The sequence below is a fragment of the Stylophora pistillata genome, chromosome 12, assembly GCF_964205215.1.
Source record: "Stylophora pistillata chromosome 12, jaStyPist1.2, whole genome shotgun sequence".
Classification (NCBI taxonomy): Eukaryota; Metazoa; Cnidaria; class Anthozoa; order Scleractinia; family Pocilloporidae; genus Stylophora; species Stylophora pistillata.
Window position 1 is genome coordinate 14,143,616 of NC_142530.1, and position 24,253 is coordinate 14,167,868.

The 24,253-nt window shown below is 38.4% G+C and overlaps 2 protein-coding genes across 4 annotated transcripts in view; one reads left to right on the plus strand and one right to left on the minus strand.

The window, feature by feature from the left end:
• The window catches only part of LOC111328968 (uncharacterized), a 25,627-nt gene extending 17,086 nt beyond the window's left edge, over window positions 1-8,541 (plus strand). For all 3 annotated transcript variants that reach the window (XM_088741287.1, XM_022933526.2, XM_088741288.1), the window contains 9 exons: window positions 1,015-1,145; window positions 2,039-2,130; window positions 2,564-2,648; window positions 2,752-2,829; window positions 3,671-3,769; window positions 4,719-4,838; window positions 4,973-5,011; window positions 5,113-5,208; window positions 5,712-8,541. In XM_088741287.1, the coding sequence (XP_088597413.1) occupies window positions 1,015-1,145; window positions 2,039-2,130; window positions 2,564-2,648; window positions 2,752-2,829; window positions 3,671-3,769; window positions 4,719-4,838; window positions 4,973-5,011; window positions 5,113-5,208; window positions 5,712-6,155 (1,184 nt within the window). In that variant the 3' untranslated portion in view covers window positions 6,156-8,541. The remainder of the gene's footprint in view (window positions 1-1,014; window positions 1,146-2,038; window positions 2,131-2,563; window positions 2,649-2,751; window positions 2,830-3,670; window positions 3,770-4,718; window positions 4,839-4,972; window positions 5,012-5,112; window positions 5,209-5,711) is intronic.
• Window positions 8,542-10,420: 1,879 nt separating this feature from the next.
• On the minus strand, window positions 10,421-23,831 carry LOC111328984 (serine/threonine-protein kinase 17A). Its single transcript, XM_022933540.2, has 9 exons — window positions 22,884-23,831; window positions 22,562-22,783; window positions 22,306-22,462; window positions 18,798-18,924; window positions 15,096-15,144; window positions 14,960-14,986; window positions 14,066-14,218; window positions 13,213-13,376; window positions 10,421-12,146 (listed from the first exon to the last, which is right to left on the minus strand). The coding sequence occupies exons 1-9, from the start codon at window positions 22,946-22,948 to the stop codon at window positions 12,106-12,108; spliced, it is 1,005 nt and encodes a 334-aa protein (XP_022789275.1). The 5' UTR covers window positions 22,949-23,831; the 3' UTR covers window positions 10,421-12,105.
• Between the last annotated feature and the right edge of the window lie 422 nt (window positions 23,832-24,253).

Consider the following 24,253-nt stretch of genomic DNA (forward strand, 5'->3'; position numbering starts at 1 on the left):
CATGGCCGAACAAGATCACTCGCTCGGCCTGGTAACAACTAAGAGTTGCGTCGTGTTATAATCATGAAATGTCCGTTTGGAACTTACAATCTGCATTAAACTTGTCATAATAAAAGGATCAAATTCTTACGAAAGATTGGCAAGGTATTTGACTCTCTTATACTAAATTTAATTCATTCCACAGTCCACAAATCCGAATAAAAAAAGAATTCTTGAAGACGTCAGTCCTGCTGAAAGGGACATCCAGCGTTAAATGATCAACCTTCCTAAGCGGTTTGTTACAAAAGTGAAACGAAACAAAATCGAAATTGTTTAACATATATATCCATCAGACACTTAAAAAAGAAGACTAAATCATTAATTTCTCTTCGATACTTCAAGGGTACTAAATTTAACTTCCTAAGGCGCTCGTATTCAGAATAATCCCTTTCGAGTATGAATCTTGTAGCCCTGCGTTGAACTTGTTCTAAATTGTTGATGTTTCGTTTGGAATGAGGTGACCATACCACGTTAGCATATTCAAGGCGCGAGCAAACCCAAGCAATATAAAGTAATTTCTTCGTACTAATATCATGCATGTTCCTGCATGTTCGATAAAGGACATTGAGCATTCTTTGAGCTTTAGAGGAGATAAGATCAACGTGATTATTCCAGCTTAAATTGTCGCTAACAAGAACCCCTAGGTCTTCCTCAACATCACGACCCCACAAGCTTGTAGCTTTAAATTTTTATCGTGTTTAAATAAAGGTCATCCATCCATCCATCAGTCCATCCATCAGTCCATCCATCCATCCATGAACACGATCCAACTTAATCCCACCAAGATAACAGTCCCTATCGTCAATTGATCCTATAGGAGCTACCCTTAACACCTTACACTTTTTGGCATTAAACTCCATTCCCCAAATTCGAGAACACTGAAATAACTTATTCAAGTCATCCTGCAATTTGTCGCCGTTATTAATTAATTCGTTATTAACAATGGTAAATTTTCCCTTCTTCCTTTGTGCTCAGGTTGGTGGCTTTCCATGGACCCCAAAGACACTTTTTTCAAGAAGCTTCAACCTCTGGAGGATTTTGCAAAACTCTTTGAAAAGTCAGAGAGGTTTGGCAGTTGGAACCAGAAAACGTTAGGAATAGTTCTAGTAAGTGAACAGGAAACAGCAAACTTGCGAAACGAAAAGGCAGATCTACATCTTGACTTACATTGCATTAACACCACAGAGCAGTTTTCAATTGAATGCCGGAAGTAATAATAATTGTTTCGGTTTGACTCTATCGCGCTTTGTGATTGGTTCAGAAAACTCACGTCGTCCTTTCAACCAATAGGGAGCTTTAGCAACAACGACGGCGACGGGAACGAGAACTGCAGAAAACAATAGGCTTAATGAGCAAAAACAATCGCCCTGCAAGTGCGTTTAACATTTTGGTACATTTCTTTGCCGTTCTCGGCAAAACAACAACGTGAAATAACCAAACTTTAGGTTTTCTTGAGAACGTGAGCGCATGACGGTTAATTTTTCTTTCTTTCTCCTTACTTTAACGCCGTTGGTAGTGATAGAGTCCCTGAATAGTTCGCCAGCATTTTCCAAGTGAAACACATCGGAATAACCTCGAAAGAGTTAAAAAAACGAAAAGTTAGATTTCGACACGACGTTTTCGTTGCCGTCGCCGTCGTCGTTGCTAAAGCTCCCTAATTAAATTAAAACCAGAACCCTACCGCGTCTGATCACTTGCATTTTCCCGCGCTTTTAGCGGTTTGCTTGTTTTTACGGTTTTGCTTTACTACGCTAGGTGGTTGGTCCAGAGAACTCATGCTATCTTTTCAATCAATCAAATTCAAAACCAAAAGCAGCCGTGTCTTTCGCTCGCATTTTCTCGCTCTTCAGGTAATTTGCTAGGCTTTACTTTTGACTATCCTTGTCTCGCAGTTTTCTTTTGTTCTAATCGGCTGTTGTGATTACCTTTGTTTTAGTTTTGCGACACTCAATCGAAATACGTACTTAAAAGTTGGTTTCTTTTTCTTTTGGGTTTTCAGTATTCTCATACAGAGACTGAGTTAATGAAGACATTGCTTACAGAGCGAGAAGGAAACAAGCCGCCGAAACCACCTGTTACCAAACTTGCAAAGTGAGTGAAATAGCAAATTATACAATGGCTCTTCTTTTCTACAACGTGTACTTAGAGAGAAATCTTGTGCCATCTTTTCAACAATTTCGTCAAAAGAATCAAACCAATTTATGTGCTCAATATGTTGCTTCGTAGCTACGCTAGTAGTGCCGCTCAACTAGTATCGGGAAGGTAATTTTGGTTTTATCAACTGAGTTGATAATGTAAATTGGCCACCGTAAAGAGTTTCAAAGCTGAGGTTTCGAGCGTTAGCCTTTCGTCAAAACAGGCTAACGCTCGTGCTAATGCTCGAGACATCAGCTTTGAAACTCGTTACGGGGGCCAATTTGCATCATCAAATCAGTTGATAAAACCAAAATTACTATGTTGGAATAGGTAAACTGATTAGAGTATTCACAACTAATACACGACAAGCCTTCTGTTTTTTTCGCAGGCAAAGGCTGAAATTACAGCATCAACAGGCGATTATGCACCAGGAACACGCTACAATGGTCAAAGCTGTCGGCAGATTCATGGCGGTGCGTATCTTTTCTCAGTTGTGATGTGTATTTTATCAAATATCCCCAGTCGCAACCTCTCTGCATGCAGAAATAATTTTCATGCGGTTTTTATTTTTCACAGGAATTACAAAGAAACAATTTAGACGAAGACAGCATCATCAATTTAAAAGAGCTGAGAGGAGTCTTTACGTTTGAGGACGTACGTTACGTGTAATTAGGGATTCTACTTGCACCAATCATCATCATCATCATCATCATGATCGTCGTCATCATACATAGTTTATTTAATAAAGCAGGTTGAGGGATAGGCAAGACATTACGCATTCTGTAGATACACATTTCTGTTACTTTACCAATGATAATTCTAAAAGATATTGCACTGCTGCTACTGCTACTGGGTTACAGCTAACAGAAATGGAAATTGGTCTGTTTTTGGCATTTTAAATTTTAGAAATGTTGACGTTTCAAAGGGCATACTAGTTGACGAATGTCGACGAAATCAGTCGCCAATAATATCCGACGTAGGTATGATGCACGATCCTCGCAGTAGAGAGCGCTATTTATGCAATAGCGAAAATCAAACCTGAAAAAAATCAGGCCTGTACGGGATTCGAACCACTGACCTCTGCGATACTAGTGCAGCGCTCTACCAATTGAGCTAACAAGCCAACTGGGAGCAGGCCGTTAAGTTGATTCGTAATAAACCCGTGATGATAAATCAGATACAATGAATATATGAAGTTCATATATTTTGAACTGCAGTTGTAGATACGTATGACGCACGATCCTCGCAGTAGAGAGCTCTATTTATGCAATATCGGCGACTGCGGCGATCGGTGAGGTCGACGAAAATCATAATCGATGCACCGGGCGCCACGACTTTTTCGCCGTTGTTGACGTCGAAAATGAGCTAGTAAATCATGTGGTTGGTTGACCAAGGTAAGACAACCGCCCAATCGCCTAATTGGCCCTCTGGTGACAAAACGCATCCGCGCAAGTTCGTAAACGGTTTCAAACGCACTTTTTTTCTCAAACTACAGCCTTCGGACTTCACCGAGGAAGATGCAGAGCTGTTATTTGGACCAGGCGCTGGTTACAAAGCTGCTTTTGAAGAACTAGACACGGACGAAGACGGCGAGGTGAGACATGCTTTTAGTTTCATTTGCCCAGTAGAGTCCCAGCAGAGATCTTAGCCCTTCACACCCTATCCATGATATTCAAATTCTCTGTACTGTTCGCTTTACATTTCTCGTGGTACTGATGAGGAGAATAAGTTGGACAATCAAGAGCTTCTGTAGTTGGTGATCATTTCCTGTATTCTCGTGACCTTAATGTTTGATTCAGCAGCGATAATGAAAGGAGAAATTAGATGCTCGTCGCTCTTAGTAGTGGCGGATCTGAGGACGGGGCACGGGGGACCCGAAAACATAACAGATTGACCCGGTCAGACCCAGACCTCTTTACCGGGAGTTCAGCGCACTAACTATTAGACTGCCGTATTTTGTTGGGTTATACACAAGTCTCCAAGCGATAGGTGTAATATCCCATGGAATACATGTACCACAAAAAAATTCAGAATGTTTACCATGCCACAGAGATTGAAGGGGCTAACACAATCAGTGCGACCTCATTTTGAATGGCTTCGAATAAGCTTGTTATGGTTCACAATCTTGACAACGTTTTTAGGATTCCTTTGAAATGTTCATGAGGTAAAATTCATGACAGAATTGTAAATAAAGGTAAATATAAAAAACGATCCTAAGAAGCTGGAATTGGCACCGATTACCAAGTCTCGGTGGGCATTGAATCGCGTCTCATTATGGGAAGGTTAGGTGGAACAAAATACCGCTGGATACACAATGGTTTTTCTGAACTATGATTGGCTGTATTTTCCGTGGCATGGTTGATAAATGGATATCGACGGACTTTAAGCGTTTTTTGTGGAATTAATGGAAAGTGTTTCAGTAGTTGTTGTTTTAAACAAAACGCACAGTGGTGCTAAATCGTAGTCGCTGTTATTTACGATGTGTTTTGCTCAGAGTATAAAATCTTTATCAGTAGACTCAGTGAGGGTAACTTTCCTTGCAGATCACGTTTCAAGAATTAATGGCATTTATCGAGAAAAAGGGAGTAAATCTACAAACAAGATTCTTGGGCTATGCTAGAAAGGATATCAAACACTTAGGAGAGTTTATACAGACATTGCAGGTAACAAAGTGATTGTTTTGAGATATGTGTTCCTCGTTCATCCTGAGTCGTTGCCACTGGATTTCTGCTTTTCTACTTTGTTTGTCATTTTACTAAAATCGTACTTAATAAATTGTCTTTATTCTGTTCTCTAGACTGCATTATCAGTGAATGTCAAAAGAGTTTATGTGGAGGTGAGCGACGATCTTTGAAAACGTTACGTGGATCGTTTTGTGACAGTATTTTTATAATTGAAAACGCGTTTATGTTACGTGGTTCATCCTCTGTCTTCCAGAAAAAAGACGTTGAAAGAACTATCGGTATCGACACAGACTACATCGAGACGAACGACTTTAACCTGGAACAAGCTGACAAATGGTTCCTCATTGAAGTAAGGGATCAATTCTATTTCGTTCTTAGAACAAATACCTACCCTTTTGTTTCTGTAGAGCAAGTCAATTTTTTGGTGGAGCAATTGTCAGTTGAGTGTAGAAAGAAACCTAGGAATGCTCTGGTTTTGCTTTACTTCGCTCTGGATTGGTCTAGAAAACTCTCGCCGTTTTCTCAACCAATCAAATCCAAGACTGATAAACCAATCCTGACTTAGTCACTCGCATCTTCCCGCGCAGAAAGTAGTTTGCCTGTTTTTACTATGAGTTGTCATTGGTTAATGATGGTGTAAACCTTTGTTGTGATTGGAAGGTGTAATTACGTTGGTTTTGGTTTCTTGTACTCGAGGACTGAATTAACCTTAAAACCGAGTCAGTGGAACTATTTCATCAATAGAATGTGGGGTGTCTCAAGGAAGGTTTGCAGGGCCATAACCTTATGCGTTTGCTTACTTTGCTTTGGCTTGCTGGCTTTGCTTTGCTTACTTTTTGCATTTTTCTCTAGTCTGGTAGGAGAGCAACGAAAGCGTTTCTGAGGGAATACACACTGAGCAGTGTTAAGGAGAAAGAGAAGCAGAGAAGAATTTCTAACCAACAATCCAGCGTTACAGTGCGGGTTAAATGCGCTAATAATTCACCGGACACGCATGACAAGTCACGTGAACGTACAAACTCAACGCATTCAACCATCGACAAACAACGACGGTCAGTGACTTCGGTAGCGTCTTTAGAGACGAACATCACTTCGGATAGTACCCGAAAAGGCTCAGGTGTTCGGTTACCTCCGCTGTCACAAGAGAAGGGGCGATCGTGGGCAAACTGTTCGAGTGAAAGATTAGGATCTGGAGAGAGCGTAATTAGCTCAGGAAAAGTTGACGTGGACGTGGGTCGAAGTCCGAGGATTGGCGTCCGAGTTACAACAAAAGTCGGTGATTTAAGTTATAGTTAGTTTATTTATTGCCTTTAAAAGGCTTTTTGACCAAACAAAGGGACAGCTTGGGAGCTTGAGTAAGTATTTGTTTCGTGATTGTAGTTGCCGCATTGGCGACGCAGATAGTTATGTTGTTACAAAGAGATTTTGATTTTCTTCATCTTTGCATCGATAATTTTCCACGCAGTCTTTGATGTCATGTATGCAGAGAATTAAAGTGAGATTTCAAATCGCACCCATTAACTGCAGCCAACTGGGCGACTTATATTTAGACTAAGCATACACTCCTACAGGTTGTAGATTCAACATGTGAAGCCCTTTGTCTGAAAATTATGTAGGAGTGAAACGCGCCACATGAGAACTTCTAATGAAACAATGTCATTTCAATCAATCGGCTCGTAAATGATTGTCAAGGTGGAATTAAAAAATTATCGCGATTTTCATATGGGGGTAGAGGGGGGGGGGAGTAGAGTTTGGAAGGGGTGATGTAAATTTTGTTCATTTTACCACGTGCAGTTTTATATGTAAACATAAAAACGTCAATATGATGTGTAAATTGGTAGAGCAAGCCTCCTACAGTTGTTTTGAAGGAAAACAATCGCAAGTTCCTTTTCGGGATCTCTTCTCATCTCACTCATCCCACCCCCTCTCTTCACACCTGTGGGGTGACAGAGGGAGAATGGGAGAGATCCTGGTAATCAGGCTACGTTGATAAAGGTGTCAGCGTCGGGGGGGGGGGGGGGCGAATGGGGAGAAGTCGATTTCTTTGAACGAGTGAGGGGGAGGGTAAGTGAAAGTGTACCGAGACCGATCTTAAGTACACACTAGTATAGGCCTGTCCAAAAGATAAGATTTGTTGAAATAAATTATTTTGAGATACTGTAACAAATTAGCATTGTTTTGTTCGGTAAGCGGCATTAAGGCTCTTATAGATTGTGTTAGTATAAGTTTTGGCTTTACTTGGATAAACGAGCATAAATTTTGCTTTTTGTTTTTTTTTTGAAGTAGCACCGCAGGGTAAAATCAGCATATATATCAGGAAATATTTGCAAAGGCATGACCTGCTTGGTTGATTATTTTTAAGTTCAGTACATGGTTCAGTGGTCCATCTGGTTCATGGTTCAGTGGTTCATGGTTCAGTGGTTCATGGTTAATGCATGACCTGCATGACCTGCTTGGTTGATTACTTTAAGTTCAGTCCATGGTTCAGTCTATTTTCAATTTTGCAACGTAACGACGGCGTCGGTCACAGTTCCCGCTTTTACGGTCAACTTACAGAGAAGGGAAGAAGAACAGCCACGCAGTAGGCTAGAACGTTAGTATCACATTTATTATGTTCTGATATTATCAGAGGATACTGAACGTGATACTAACATCGTTAATTTTGACACATTAAGTCACTGCTTCTAGTTTGGAGTGAAATACCTTATTTATGTTTATCCAAGCCACTATGTAACTCAAGATCAAGACATCATGCTTTATTAACAATGGATATAGAGGTTGGACCTGTTTTGTTTCTTATTTGAAAAACTTGCTAAAGTAAAAGGCAGCAAAATTTTCAAAAACGAGCATAATTTTGAGCGCAATTTGGAAAAAAATCGGGTAACGGGAGTAGCATAATATGAGATGCCACTATTACTAGCACAATTTGTAAGGGCCTAGTTACGCTTAGCTACACGTTAGTTCACTCACAACGTCGTGTAATTGGTGTTTTTTTGATCACACATTGGTAAGGAGTATATATTGTTAATTTTCTTTGTCCATCCGGGTCAGCAAGATTGCGGGAGTAGAAAGTGGCGTCCGAGATGAAACCACAAAATTGCTTGTTACCACGGCAACGACCTAACTTGAGGTTCGTTATTCTTCAAAGTTTGAAGGAAGTGAGCCCTTTATGACTTACTTTAAGCTAGGAACAGATTGGAATCTCTCTTTTGGAAGTGTTTCGTCCACACCTATAAAGTAACTATTCTTCAATGAATTGCTATGTACGTGACCTCCTGTGATTGTTAGGTTTTATGGCGACGTGGAATTTTTTTCTTTTTTTACTGTGATTTGCATTCGGAACTGTTCGAAACTCTTCGGAATCGAATTTAAAGAATCGTACAAGGTCGACCTTTCAATCATCCATAAATCAGCTGTTTTACGGTTTGATTAAAGAAGGAAAAATGTGAGCATCGAGGTTGATGAAATTCTGGGACAGCAAAAAAAGTCCATCACCAAGCTACCAGGATCTGAATAGCAGAGTTATTCAAATTAGATTTTATTTAAGATCATGTATAAATTGATATGTAAATGAATTATTTTTTGAATGATACTATCAGTTATTTCTTCATATGTTCTTTGTAACGTACAAAAGGCGTTATGTTTTCTTTTAACAAAAAATAAAAGATTTATTATTTTTGAACGTTGGTGGGTATTTAGTGGTAATCAACATTCTTTGTTACGCATGAAATTAGTCCTCAGTGGGAGCTTCAGACTTTTGGAGCATACGGACTCTATTTTCTTGGGGAAACTTCCCCCCTTCCTCTTCTCCCCCTTCGATCGTGGAAGGTATACTCCTTGGGGACGAACGGATTTTTTCCCCTAAGAATGTAAATGTAGGCCCTCTGAAATTGGAATGTACTCGCTCGCTCACCTTTCAAGTTTGCTTTCTTGGGACGTGTGGTGAATCTTCTGGACAAAGTGTTCATCCCAAGGAAGTCGACGAAACGTACTCCCTTAACAGTGTATTGAGACCAAACCCCTTGGAAAGTATAAAGAATTCTCCCTTGGAAACGTATAAACTAGACTGTCATTGGGAACGTAGAAAGGCTACACGGCTGGGAACTCAGAAAGATTAGAAAAGTGTACGTGCCTGCGGAGGTATTGGCCAGAAGCGAGTTAATGAAGAGCCCTTCTCTGGCTCCCTTGAGACACTTTTCATCTCAGTGCGCATGTGAGATCGTCGCACCATGACATCCCGCCATGGAAAGAGCACGCGGAACATGCGTGGAAGGTACTTCTAACCCGCGTTCAGTTGTTTTAATTTGATGAAGTACTCGCACTCGGCCAACTTCATTAAACAAATTTTATCATAATTTCTTCAGTCAGTGTCCACCGTTCTGAACTACTTAAATGAGAATAGTTTATACTGAATGTTAGTTGGTTGATATTCAATATAAATTGCCCAAGAAAGTAGTGATAAATTGTTTCAACCTTTCAAGACGAGAAGTAATCTGACAGTAATTTCCCAATACTGCATCAATAAGAAAGAAGAAATATGTCAACTTAGAGATACTGTCTGAAAAAAGACAATTCTTAGAACTAAAGTTGAAAGGAGAATTGTTATAAGGATCTCGGGAGTGAAAGGTTTAACATAAAATATTTATTCAAAATAGAAACAATTTATCTCCGAGCAACGTGCCAGTTGGCAACACCGTCCTGAAAAATTTCCTGCATAGAAATATTTCCTGCATAGACAAAATCATAAAAACAATTCCCTAGAGCAAAATCTCAAAATTTCAAACTTTCTCTGGTACATTAGTTTCGGACATTTTGAACGACAGTCGTTCCATATATCCAAATTCAGACTATTCGTACTCAGTCTGTGTCGGATCATATCCAACTTGCTGGTCGATATTTTGCTTTGGTATATATTAAAACGGCTAGTCAAACTTCGAATACCCATTGTTATTGAACTTTCAACTCGGGATATTGCTTTCCTGGGACGTGTGGAGGATCTTCTGGAGAATGTCCCCTCCATACGCGCTTGTTGGATAAAGAAACCCGACGAGTCTCGTTGGCTAGTATCTACCACCTCATCCAGATCGCCCGTTCAACTAAGCTTCTCCGCCAAATATTCATTTCTCGGACAATCTCTCAGCCGCGGACATTATCACCGACATACCTGTCGCCCGAAGGGGTTTATTTACTAATTAGCCATCTCCACTTCCGTGAGTAACAGTTCACTAGTAATAGGTGGTTTTCACCTTGCGTCATTGCCGCCATGTTGGTGGACGTAAACAACAGATATCTCATTAGCTTCTTTTGTTCGTCCACCAGCATTTGTTCATTTCACCATTGTTACCCGTGTCTCGAGAGATTGGTTGCAAACACGTATAGAAATATGCTTTGCGTCTGTTTCACGTCTCTCCACCCTTAGTACAAGTGTGCAACCACTAAACTGACCGGTTACGAATGGACGTAACTGGGTACGAATCGAATGAGTACGACACATCCATGAGTACAAAATGACTGGTAAGCGAATCAGGCAAAACCAGGGCTTTCATCTTTCACCCACCCTCTCCTGAACAATTATATTTTAATATCAACCACAAACTAAGTTTAATAACTTATTTACTACACTGTACAGCTTATCAAATACAGTCCTCTTTGTCCTTTTTCGAACAAAAAAGATGCCACATTGAAGGCAATCCTTTTAGGCCCTCTAAAGTATTCACGTTACTTGTGTCAAGAAATCACGATTATTGGATAAGGTTACCCATGAATTCAAGGCAGGGGTTAATGTTATCTGGTATGGCTTAAGGGGCCTTCAAAATTCTGGCTATCATGCATACATCAACTCCATTGATTGTTTAATACTTGTTAAAAATTATAACTGTCTGTAACCATAATACTTCTACATGTATAAAAAATATCTTCCGTCTGTATGATGTCATTTTTACATGAATATAAAAGCTATTGTCTGCAGAAATGCTACAGCAGAAACAAAACTAGCTTGAATTTAACTGCATGGTTCCGGCCAATCAGAATCGAGACAGTGACACCATTGTCTGTACACAAGAACGTTGAACACCAATAATTTATAAATTTTGAATAATAGGTGTCACTCCACAAAGATTACACCTAAAATATACTGCATACTGTACCTTAGTATGTCTTTGAAGCAATTGACAAAGCTAATTATGTATTCAAAACAATTGATAAGCTAAATATATGGCCTAAGAAGGCCTTTGTCTAAAAAAAGTAACAAAATGGAAACAAAATTGTCGTTTCCAGTCTTCAAACCAATGAGAGCCTCAGAAAAACTATTATAGTGTTTCTCCTTGTACAGCTCAGCTTAAAACCTATTTGTGAAAACTGAGGGTAGCAAGTATTTTCTTTAAGTTTTGTTTTTCTACAGGCCCCTGACATCACAGGTATGTGTATGTGTCATGGTTAGATTTGTTCTTGGTCATTTGATAACATGCCATGCCTTTCAGTAAACTTGGTTCATAGCCATTGCAAAAGGCTATTTCTTATATATTAAAATTCTAACATGGCTCCCAGGCTTGGGGAAATAAAACAAAATTAATTATTCATCCCTCAACCACAGTGTGATTTCTTCTGTTTTATTTCCCCCAAGCCTTGGAGCCAAGTTTAAATTTCGATATATCCAAAATTGCATTTTTATTGTAAATTACATTTCAATGACTATCTAGGAATGTTTTAATTTGGTTATATCAACAAAGTTGAAATGGTAAATTGGCCACCGTAACGATTTCAAAAGCTGACGTTTCAAGCATTAGCCCTTTGTTAGAGCGAATAGAGGAATGTGGGTTGTGTGCGCTTTCAAAGGCACACACAACCCACAATTCCTCTATTCGCTCCGACGAAGGGCTAATGCTCGCAACTTCAGCTTTTGTAATCGTTACGGTGGCCAATTTACCATTTCAACTTTGTTGATATATCCAAATTATTTCGTTACCCCCACCGAAGCAGCCTCAAACAGTTTCTTTAGAAACTATCAGCCTTTATTCATCTTGGAATGTCTTTTCAAATAGAACATTTCTGGCAAACTCGTACATTGAAACATGCCTATAATTTGCATAATTTCTAGTAAAATACTTATTATCAATAGTTCCTCAAACTATAATTATAGGGTCTTCTTTTGCATTTACAAGAGAGCAGAATTGATTTGTTGAAGCAGCATGCAGATCACTAACCCTGCAAAAATGCAGAACATTAATGCAGTGCTGGTGATGTTGTCTCATCTTGAATCATTACCATTTACAACAGCCGATGATTTACCTGTAAAAAATTGAAACATTTGATTGAATTGATATGGAAAAAGTTAACAATGCAGAAGGTTCTTGCACTTTTTCGGGAACCCAATTCAAGGACTTTCATGGACTTTTTAAGTCATTTTCAAGGACCTTGGCTCTCAAATTCAAGGACCTTTTGCATGAATAGGAGCTAACAGAAATAAAAAACATAGCTCTATATCATGTGTCAAACATAACTGGACACAAGATTTGAAAGAAAAACTCGTTTTCACGATTTGTGCCAGAAACTTCACTTTCAACACCAAAAACAAAAGAAAACTTCGACTTTGATTCATCTGCACTTATTTTCAAGGACTTTTCAGAAATTTTCAGAGACCTGAGACTAAATTCAAGGGTTTTCAAGTCTTTGAAAACAAAAAAATTAAATTCAAGGACTTCCAAGGAGCGCCGAACCCTAGAATACACCTAGACCCACATCTATGTACCCTCCAAACCCTCAGTCTCCCAGTAATTAATCCAAGGTTCCCATTAAGTGCTGACCACTGGCTAAAATATCAGCTACATGTACTTGTTTATCAATTTCTGAACCACTACTTTTCATACGGTGATGCGTGTAGGATTGGAACTTTAGAAATTAAAACAACTCAGTGCCACAAAAGATTTCATGTACTGCTTGCTACCTTTCTTGAAAGTCATTTCAAATTTCACAAAAATATGAGCACTCTTCCAACCTCTGCCTAATTATTTACCTTGCGTTCAATTACCAGCATGATGCATACACTGTCCTATTAGTGCTCAGGTTGGGCTGGTGATAACCAATATGTTCACGAAGTTTGTTCCAAGGTAGTTTTGACTAACCCTCTAACTCCAAAGATGTGATTTTTAACTCTCCCCTCTAGCTGCTACATATTTCCTTGTAAATAACTCCCTCTGTAAAAATTTGGAGTAAGATCAAGATAACACCCACCTGATGAGTTTGAGTATTCTCATTACCTATCTGGTCAGGATAATGTATGGATATTACAGGGATGTATGATATTCTGGTAGCTAAAAGGTTAAGACAATCCTAAAAATAACCATCAAATATTTACCATCAGTTACTCCATTTTGCTGCTGCATTTTTTTAAGCTTTTTTCTTTTTTTATTTTGGTCTGAACCATAAGACCGTCTACTCTTCCGTATGGGACTTCGTTGAAAGAGTTCCTCTGTATTTAGCCAGGGGTGATTTAAACATTCTTGAACTGAGAGCCTTTCACTATAATGTAAAAAAAAAAAAATGTAGATTAAATTTTAGTTTTATAGCACTCTGATTCAGTGTAAGGTACATATATCTTATTAACCAAGCGCAAGGGCTGTACTGGGAGAATATCGGCCTGAGGTCTTGACAGTACTGACCGAGTGCAGCGAGGTCCGTACAAAAAACACCAAGGGCCAATATTCTTCCAGTCCGGTCCCGAGCAAGCTTGGTAAGAGATTTATTATATGACTGAAGTTCAAAGGGACACAAGTGTGGTATCATTCGGGACAGTGCCCGGTCCAATACTTAGAGAATATTGGACCGGCAATAGAGCATTTTGATTGGTTGATTTTAGTTATTGGCCCTCTGACTGCCCGAGTCGTGTAATAAATACTGTTTATGAAACGGGGTTACTTTGTGGTTAGGCCTTCAACCCTTTATACCAACAGTGCCTTGCATTTAATTCCTCCTTTCATTATCACTGCTGAGTCTCAGATTAAGAGCATAAGAAAAGAGGGAATGATTGCCAACCAATGAAGCTCTTGATTCTTAAAAACATTATCCTTGTCATTACTGTAGGAAAAGTATACAGAGCAGGGCTAACATTTCGGTTTCCTCAACATAGAGGAAGTACTTCTACTCCACTGCACACAAACCTCAACAACCATCACCTTGCACCCTTGTCAATGATTTAACAATTTACTCACTCTGCATCTCTTTGAAGAAGCCTCTTAATGAAATCTTGAGCTGTGTGTGAAATGTTCTTAAAATATTCCTCTGGAAATTCTACGGCAGCAAGGGACACATTGTAACATGTTTCTTGCTTGTCATCTCCAGCAAATGGTGACAAACCAGTCAACCTGATTGCAAAAAGAGAGAAAGTCATAAAGAAAAAAAATGATCAGAATGAATCTTTTGAATTTAAATTATATGCTAATGTGGTAATGATCGCATAAGAAACTCTCAATGCCACCATGCACACCTTATCCCTTAGCTCCCATGAGTGACTGGGACAGAATTTCTCATTAGAATATGAAGCTGACAAATGATGAGAATTAAGAAAAATATCAATTAGGGGATTAGCTGATCCAATACCAAAATTCTCCCAATTAAAATCACAAGAATTGCAAGACAGACACTAAAGTGAAGTAGAAATGGAGTCTTAGGAATGAAAGGCTTAAAAAAGAAAAAACCTAATTGGTCAAGAGAATTCAATCAATATACATTGTACAACGGTGCATGAAGGTGACAATTCATTGCAGCTCCAGAAAGACGAACAAATTAAGTTTCAAGTATAGTTTTATAACATGTGCTTTGTTTAGTGGAAAAAGTTGTCACAGACCTTGAGCGAGGTTCATGAATATTCAGAAAGAAAATGGACTAGAGGAGCAGGTTTGGATAATCAAAAAATCTAGATGACCAAAGTTTGACCATATTTTGAAGAAGCCAAAGGACTGGTAGTTGTTATTGATCAACTTCCTGACTAACAATATGAAGCTAATAACCTTTGTTCACTCATTCTTAATGTCATAATTAAAGAAAAGATATCTGAAAACAAAAGAGAAACTTGTTCATGATTAGGAAATTACAAAGAGACTTACATAACATAGGCAACAACTCCAATACTCCTAAAAAAGGAAAAAAAAGTTAAAGTTATGATACCATTTCATAACCAATAAACTGATACTCGTAATAAAATGCTTTCAAACCAAAAACATGCATGTACTAAAAAATTACCAAATGTCACTTGGTTTCCCAACAGGCTCAAATTCAAGTATTTCAGGAGCTGCAACATAGGAAAATAAAAGGAAACAAAATAATAAATGTGTACCAAATTGTTCTGTATTTCTTCTGTAAGTGTATCATTGCAAGGCATCATGGGTAGTCTTCCCTTTATCACATGGAGTGATTGAGAAGATATCACCATTTTCTTTGTCATTACAGGCAGAAACATGTTAATTAAAGTCTCGCATGATGCAAGTGGGCAGTTTCTCTTTATTAATTAACCCCTAAGGGACGAACGACAGCCACAGACGTCGAAAATTACGTCACCTCTTTTTTGTTATTTTCAGTCTGACCATGGGGAATTGGGACAAATCTGTTGTTAAACCGCTGGTTGATGTAATAAGGCTCATTTCAGTGAAAACAAATCTGCGAAACTCAAAATAGGCGATTTTTAGCGAATATTTCACTTTGTTACTTGAATATTTCGCGTCAGCCCTTTAAATATGGCGTCGCCATATGTTCAGCTTGTACTTTACTAGCGAAATAATTCGAAATGGCGGCTGCAGAGCCGACTGGATTGACTTTTGTGGATGAAGACGATCTTCCTGTAGCATTCCTTCATATTGCCCACGTGGATTCTGACAACGAAGCGCCCTCTGATATCGATAGCAGCGAAGAAGGAGAATCTGCAGATGAAAGTGGGGAAGAAAGCGATGAGTGCAAGGATACTGAGGAGCGTAACTACTCAAATTTAATGTGGTCATCCGTGATAAGACCTCCACAAGACAGAAACTTCAATGACGAGGTTGGTATGAGAGTAGAAATGGAAAACAACAGCAGTTGTCTTAACTATTTTGAACTGCTCTTCACTGATAATGTTTACCAGCTGATTTTGAATGAGACCGCGAGATTTGAATGCCAAAAACGTCATCTTGATCCAAATTCAAGAGGTCATCTCCACAATTTGACTGTTCCAGAACTGAAGGCATGGCTTGGTCTCACCTTAGCAATGGGCTTAGTGAAAAAACCCAACTTAAAGTCTTACTGGTGTAATAAATCAGTTATCAAGACTCCATTGTTTCCAAACACAATGTCGAGAGATCGCTACCTTCATATTCTGCGGTTTATGCACTTTGTTGACAACAACAATGCTCCAGACCCTGCTGACCCTAATAGAGATAAACTGTGGAAAATCAGGCCATTTTTGAATGCTTTGCTTCCAAGATTTACCACAGTTTATTCACCATCACAGAATTTGTCTGTGGATGAGACCCTTATCAAGTTCAAGGGACGTGTACAATTTAGGCAGTTTTTGCCTTTGAAAAGAAGCCGATTTGGGCTAAAAGGTTTTGTCATAGCAGAATCTGCAACTGGCTATGTCCTTGACACTATGATTTACACTGGCAAGGAAGGTCCTGCAGTCAGCAGAGACTTGGCCATGCGTGTTGTCCTCAAGGTAGTGGAGCCTTACATTGATAAAGGATACCGGTTGTTTGTTGACAACTGGTACACCAGTGTACCGCTCTTTTTGGAGTTGGAAAGAAGAGGGATATTAGCTTGTGGGACTGTGAGGGGGAACAGGAAATTCCTGCCAAAGGACATTGTTGACCAGACAAAAGAACAGGTCAAAAGACTAAAGAGAGGAGAATCCCTCTTTCGACAAAACAACAACTTAGTTTGTGTCACCTGGAAAGACAAGAAGCTTGTCCACCTGCTGTCAACTATTCCTGAGGGTTTAGAAATTGGTCAGGTGGAAAGGAATATCAGATCCAAAGGTTGGTGGCAAAAACAGAACTTTGCACAACCAAAGGTAATCAAAATGTATATATGGGGGGAGTTGATTTGGGTGATCAACGGATAGCAACCTGCTCCAGGCTTATGAAGGGAAATATTTGGTATTACAAAATTTTCTTTCATATGCTTGAAGTATCTGCACTAAATGCACACATTATGTACCAGAGAGCTGGGCATGGAAAAGTCACCCTAGCTGCATTCAAAGAGAAACTTGTGGAGCAACTTATTGCAGGAAATTCTTTTCGAAGAGACACTACCAATAACCTGTCAGCAATTGCTGCCCAGCTACCAGATATCCGCTTTAACCGTGCGCAGTTCCACCATCCTGTGAAAACTGACACTCACAAAAAGTGTAAGGTACACATACAACGGGTGGAAACAGTCTATGAGTGTGCAGTTTGCCAAGTGCGTATGTGTCCAGCACCTTGCTTCGAAAGATACCACACTTTGCAAGAATATCTATTTGACGATCCCAAAAGAAATAATTCTGCTAAAAGGCTCAAAGATGTGATTGGTAGACCAAGGGCTGGACCAGGCAGACCTCCACAGAGGAGGTCAAGATAAATTATGGCTCCTTGCAGACCTTGATGCAAGTACAGCAAAGTTATGTTTCTAAAGTCAGAATAATGGTAAACTGAACTGAACTGTGAACTGGCTTTAAAACTCTTTTTTATGAAATTTAAGTTTACCATCCACATCTACTCAAGAGATTTGCATTATTTGTTTTTGTTCAGTGCTTAAGACATGCTTTTGCAGATATAGCAGTTGATATTAAGAAAGAATCATGTTCCAAAAAAAAATGTTATTGTCCAAAACTCAACCAGTTAAAAAAAAAAACTGTTTTATTTGCCTTTCTGGATTTTTCAGATTTTTTCTTTAAGAAATATTAAGTAAATTTTTGCACTAGAAGAAAGTGCAGGATCTCTTCTTTTTAAAAATGCATGGGTTCATGGGGTTTAATCAAATTAAAAAAAATTACAGTGGAAAAACTGGTGTTGTGTTTAAAATTGCGGGAAAAATACCCCTCCCCCCAGTCCCCGGGGGGGTTAATTGAGGGATGAGTAACACCTCATAAAGGTAGTAATGTTGTGGAACCTCCTGTTGCACATCCTCACAAAGTTATGACTCCCTTTTTCTGCCCATAAGATTTCTCAAGAAAACTTTTTGGTTCACAAGTTTTGCTGTGCATCAATCAGGAGAATGACACTAATGACATGGGTGGCTATCACTCACAGGGTTGCCAAGGTTCCACTCTTGCTTGAATTATACAATGTAGGTTGCTGGCTCCATTAAAATTTTACAGCACTTGCATAACTTAAAATAGAATTATTATTTAATTTCTTCTTTCTTTTACTGATGCACGACTCAATTTCCGTTCACATATTATTTGTTTGATGCACTCACCTACTGCTGATGATTTAACACAATGCCTAATATTTCCTAATTGTTTACGATCAAACAAAAGACTCAATTTATTGTCTGTATTATATTACACAAGAAAGCTGCCTGATGTTGAATGAAAAAACCTTTACAAGGCTGTGCTCTAAGAAAAAGTGAAGGGAGCCTACTGCTCTGAAACTTTGAAATACAGGGTGACCAGCATATGCTTTCATATGAAAAAACTAAAATTCCTAAGTTGCCTAAGAGCAAAAGTTAGGGGCCAGGGGCCACTGGGCGCTGCTAGACCACAGCCCTGCTTTAATAAATATATTTTAAAAATTTGCCCTGAAAAAATCATTTTTTAAGGGGGTTGGGAGATGTATAAATATTTGCAAATTCCATAAAAGCTAATTAAAAGTATATTTAGAAAAAAAATTGTCGCACTTGAAAGTCTCACCGGAAATATGATCTGTAGGTATGGATACAAATATTGTAGAGAGAAGTGAATTTCACTAAGGAGTAAATTGAAAATGAACTTACCAACATATTCTGGTGTTCCAACTATCAAACAGATCTGTTCACCATCCTTAATCTGTCTTGCCAATCCAAAATCAATGATCTTGATCTCCGGGTAAGCATGTTCTGTCATCAACAGAATATTGTTTGGCTGATAGAAGAAAAAATTCAGAAATATTATTAAGGGTGTTTGTATTGGGCCTGTGGTAAGTGTTGTTAAATGTCTGAACATTTTGGTATTAAATTTTCTTTCTTGGGGGTATTAATTGAAGACTAAAGGTAAATTATCTTTGAGAATATTCAATATAATCAGAGATAGCTGCATGCAAATAAAATGGACATCCATTCTGCTAAATAATTATAGCCTACTTGAAGATCTTAATCTGCAAACAATGAGCACTTTTCTCTTGAGAATCTACTATTAAAACTAAAGTACTCCACAGCTTTAATCTACTTTAAGGTCAGATTTAAATTTCTCACTTGGGGGTAAAGGTGATATTGCAGGCAGAGATTGTTCGTAATTTTACTATCCCTTGGTAAATATATTGAATATTCTACATGTGATGGCTTTTAAGTAAGGTTGTAAGCAGCCAAGTGCAGTTGAGTTCTGCATTCAACTTTCACCCAATTGATCTTGTGACATTTAACCAGGTTTTCTTGCAGATTACAGGAATAAAAAAAATGTATCATTAATATTAAGATAAAGATTGCTCAAAGCACATTTTTCCACCTTGAAAGTGTTGTGGAATTGCACTGGGTTGGACTGCAAAGTTGCTAGTGAGAGAGAACTGTTTTATCCTTAGTAAACTACAGCACATTCACACTTTGTTGCAGAATCTTACTGCTGTTGAACATAGCAACCAGTTTGTGCTGATTATAAAGTAGAATGAACAATGACAAGGGCACAACTTTTCTCTTGATCAATATACAGTGTTTTCAGGTGTTGAGAAAATAAACAATATTTATTTAATATTAATTGGTTTCCTTGCTGATATTGTCTTTTGCAAACTACTTATGGGACGAAAAGCCCAAATTAATTCGATGACCATTTCAAATCTCTTGAGTCCCGTTGTAAGAGCCTGTTCTGCTTGTTCACAGAGACCTCACTTAAAACACTCTTAATCTTTGCTAACATTTTATTTTGTTTGTGAGAACGAGAGGAAAGAATAGCCCACTTATTGGTTCTTCAGTTAACACACTAAAAAACTACCACTCTGGACTAGCCAGCTGGCCTGTGTGGTTGCCAGAAAAATGCTAGAAAGGCTGCAACTTGTTTAACTCGATTAACTACCCATGAGTCTCTCAAAGCAAATAGTATCCAGACTGAAATCTCAACTTGGAAACTTGAAGCCTGGAAATTTGTCCTGCTAACTAGGTCAGAGAGGTTGCTGAGGGAATATGAGGAAACTGCTGGACTCCACCATGGGCTCTTAAAATATTGACCAGATATTGAACTCATGAGAAAAAAAAATCTAGAAAAAAATTTATCCTATATTAGTACTGTGATTATGCAGACTGAAAGGAATGAAAATACTTGATAATTATATGGAGTATTTGGGAATCCCTATAAGGAAAAGAAATTCCAAAATCCAACAATTACACAGTTAATGAATAATTATTTGCAATTGTCTAATTTGCAGCAGAATCTGATGCACAACCATGACAAAAGTACTACCATCATAAGCTTGTCTGTTCTCACAGCACTTGCATAAGGCCCGTATAGAATTCACTGACTCTTAAAGACATGCTTAACCCTTTTTGGAAACATGACATGAACCTCCTCTTCTACATTCATTGAAAGATATAATGTTAGTAATTTTGCTTGACAATTTAAACAATAGAGACAAGAGAGACAATAACTAAGGTCTGAAGACCTCTTAAGGCACAATACAGCACCCAGACATGGATAAATTTTCATGACTTCCTCACGATGCAAAAAGAATGAGCACAATTTTAAGAAGCTGTAACACTGTGCTGGGCTCCTTTGGTAGGCTTTCAGCTTGATGAGACAGAAATCCGTACTTAAAACAATTTATTCAAGCACTCTATGAGGTCAAAAGTATTTAGAGTGTATTTTAACTTGTGCTAAATTCAAAACAAAATCAAGTCTCAGCTTATTTGAGGTATGCAAGGAATGATACTTGCAGAATGGTAATGAAATAGAAACTTTTTTAAGAGTGATATAAACAGAATGCTGATGATTTGAATTAAACTCTTAGGTGACCCTGGCACTTCATTTCATTTGATAAATAAGAGTCCTTTGATCAGGTTATTTCAATAAACACCATATTAGGGAATGTTGAGTGACAGGTTAAGATTTCTTGAACAACATTTGTAACCCTTTTCGGCCACAGTATGTTGAAATAAATTTAAAAAGTAGAAAAAAAAAATGCGTACATTAAGCTTAAATTTGCTTCAATTGAAGAAACTTTGCTTTCGTTATATATCTTATTTCATGATATTTCGCACTGTCTTTTTAACCGTATAACTTTACACATTTCCTCTCAGATCACAAATTAAGGTCAACATATTTACAATGTTTCCTGCGCAGAAAAACAAAATTACAAACATATTTTTGCACTGAAGCTATTGCAAAACAATTACGCTAAGCCTTGCGAAAAATGTGTCATACATGATTAATATGACAATCAAATGATTTCCAACACAATACGGAAATCATCCAGCCTTTGTGCAAACAATAATTATTTCACCTTCAATAAGTAAGAACTGAATCGTTTAAGTTTACCAACACAAGTTACGCCTAGATACGCAAGAAAAAGTCGTTTCACCGTTATATTTGCGTGGAGTTTTTAGACATGGATAAATCGGAAAACACTTGAAAACCATTTCCCTTCCTTAACAATCGTCTAACACGCATTTTATGAGACTAAAAAAGACAACAAAAGAGCTATAATCACAGCATGACGTTTGCCTCCGACAGATAACACCTGAACATTCTCGTAACTTAAATCGAAATATCGACAGCATTTAAAATCAAAGCGTCTTATTTTCCAGCGCAATTATTAAGCTCCGTGTCATCTGCCGCATGTAAAAAAATCAAGGCCTTAAAAATTAAGCCAGACTGTTCAATTTCGAGATTCCCATTAAATTTTAACCACTATGCCAGCGTGGTTTTCATTAATAATGAGTTTTGAAATGTCTAGAACGGCAAGAACAGCGTCGATCTGCAGACATGAAATATTGAAATGTCGAAAATTATTTTTTGATGAGCAACACACACCGCAGACCGCTTCCACGCACAGGAAAGAGCATAAAATTTTTCTTATGATACAGTGTAACTCTGGGGAAATATGCCAAACGAATCATTGGAAATAGGTTATTATACTACTGTGCTACTATGCAAACAGCAATCTTCCTTCAGTAAATTGAGTGAATTTGTCATTGACAAAGATTTTGACTGTTGAATGTTTATTCAGTGCTTGATGAGTAACGACACTCTCACGAAAATTGGGGCCAAACAAACATTAAGAAACATGTACGTATACAATATCAACACCAAAAAGATTCTCACCTTGATGTCTAGATGAACATAGTCTTGTTCATGCATATGTCTGACACCTTCCAGAATCTGCCTGAGGAGGAAAACAACTTCTCTTTCGCTTCTACTCGAGGCAGGTTCGTCGCTATCGTAAGCAATGCAGTGCCGATGCAGGTCTCCCCCAAGAGCACTGTGGAAGAATTTTCGAATATTGCATCAACATCATCGCAGTCGCCTGATGATAACATCATATTAAATAAACTTTTCTGCGCAAAGGCGAAAAACTCACAGTTCTAAGATGAGTATAATTTCACTTCGCGTCTCGAAGACGTCGTACAAAGTGATAATTTGTGGATGTTGGTTAGGGTAATTCGTTGCGCTCAAGATTTCAACTTCATGCCAAACTTCAGCGCGACAATCCTTGCCTTTCCTTCGCTTACGAACAAACTTAGCGGCGTATTCCTTTTGAGTTGTCTTTTCCCTGCACCGTTTCACGACTGCATATTGCCCTCTGAAAATAAAATATTTACGCCATCAGATTCTACCCAGTGAAGAAACAGACAGCAGAAAAGAACCGTGTACATTTTTAAGTAACAAGACAACAGTTATACCTTCCAATTTCATCGAAAATATCGAAGTAATTTTCGATCGGTTCCGTACGCGGTGTGAACGCCATAAGGAGCGTTCCCTGAGCTGTCCCCTTATCACAGATCCGTAAGTCAAGTCGAAGAGTTCCTAAATTAAAGTCACCTTTCTGAAATCCAGCCGGCCGCCAATCTAAAACTATTTGCTCAGCCTGTCACACCAGATCGCTGTATGAAAATACTTAAACTTCTTTGCGCCTTGCCGCGCATTTGCTTGATCAATCGACCAATCAAAATTGTCCAATTGCCGATAACTCCACCTCCTCTTTGTCGTCACTTCCGCCCACTTGATTAGCAGGTCCCCGTATGACTGTCGTCTGACTGGAAAATGATGAGATGTTCTACAAATGATGTACACATCCAGAACATCTGATCTCTGAATGTGATATGAGGAAACTACATCTGTTTTTAGCCCTGTGTGATTTAACTAGCTTGCAGACATCTATAAAAGATGTCAATAAAATTGGAATGATTGATCAGAAAAAAAAAAGAAAAAAAAGAAAAAAGAAAAGAAAATGTGCCACTGTGAATTCAGGCGCTTTTAAAACTTGAAGACCATAATATTCAGCTTACCCGAAAATTCAGTCTCATAGAAATTCACTTTCGTGTCATCGATGAAAGTGAAAAAAAATTCCCCTCTACCAAACGACACTTTCATGCGGAAATTCCCTTAAAATTTACAATGTTTCTTGTTTCTGTGTACTAATAAATAACAATACGTTTTGCCAGTTTAATCAAATGTTGAGTTTTGGATTTTGTAGGTTTGCTAAGGCATGTTACTTTTTTCAAGGTTCCGTCGGTACATGACCACGCGATGTCTTTGAGGAAATATTTGCCATTTCATCGGTTTTCACGACTCAATCCTACCCTGTTATTTGTGACGTACTTTCCTTCTGAAGAGACGATTTTGTCGTTCAACTAAAAATGGTAACTTACCACAGGTTATCGCGGAAAGATCAAAATCTCATGCGCTAATTTCTGTGACAATGCCAAAAACATGATAACAATGCCTTAATCTTTCTTTTGGGCCATACCGACGATTCCAACCAGAAATAGAGTAAACTTATATTACTCGTTTGTAAGAGATCTGTCTAGTGGGTGTCAATTTTTAGCTCCTCTGGTGTTAAAACCCAACTTGACAGCATGACTTTTTAAAAAGTCTTCTCAAATCATTACGCTTGCGTTCAGTGACATGAAAATGGGCCAACTGAGAAACTGGCTGATAAATGAGAGAATCCCGGATTTGACGCTATTGAGCCGTCTCTGCCAGAGTTGTCTTCTCTTCGGTGTTGCATGACAGTTTGAGTAGCGCAGAATGCTCTGTTTGATTCTTTTCA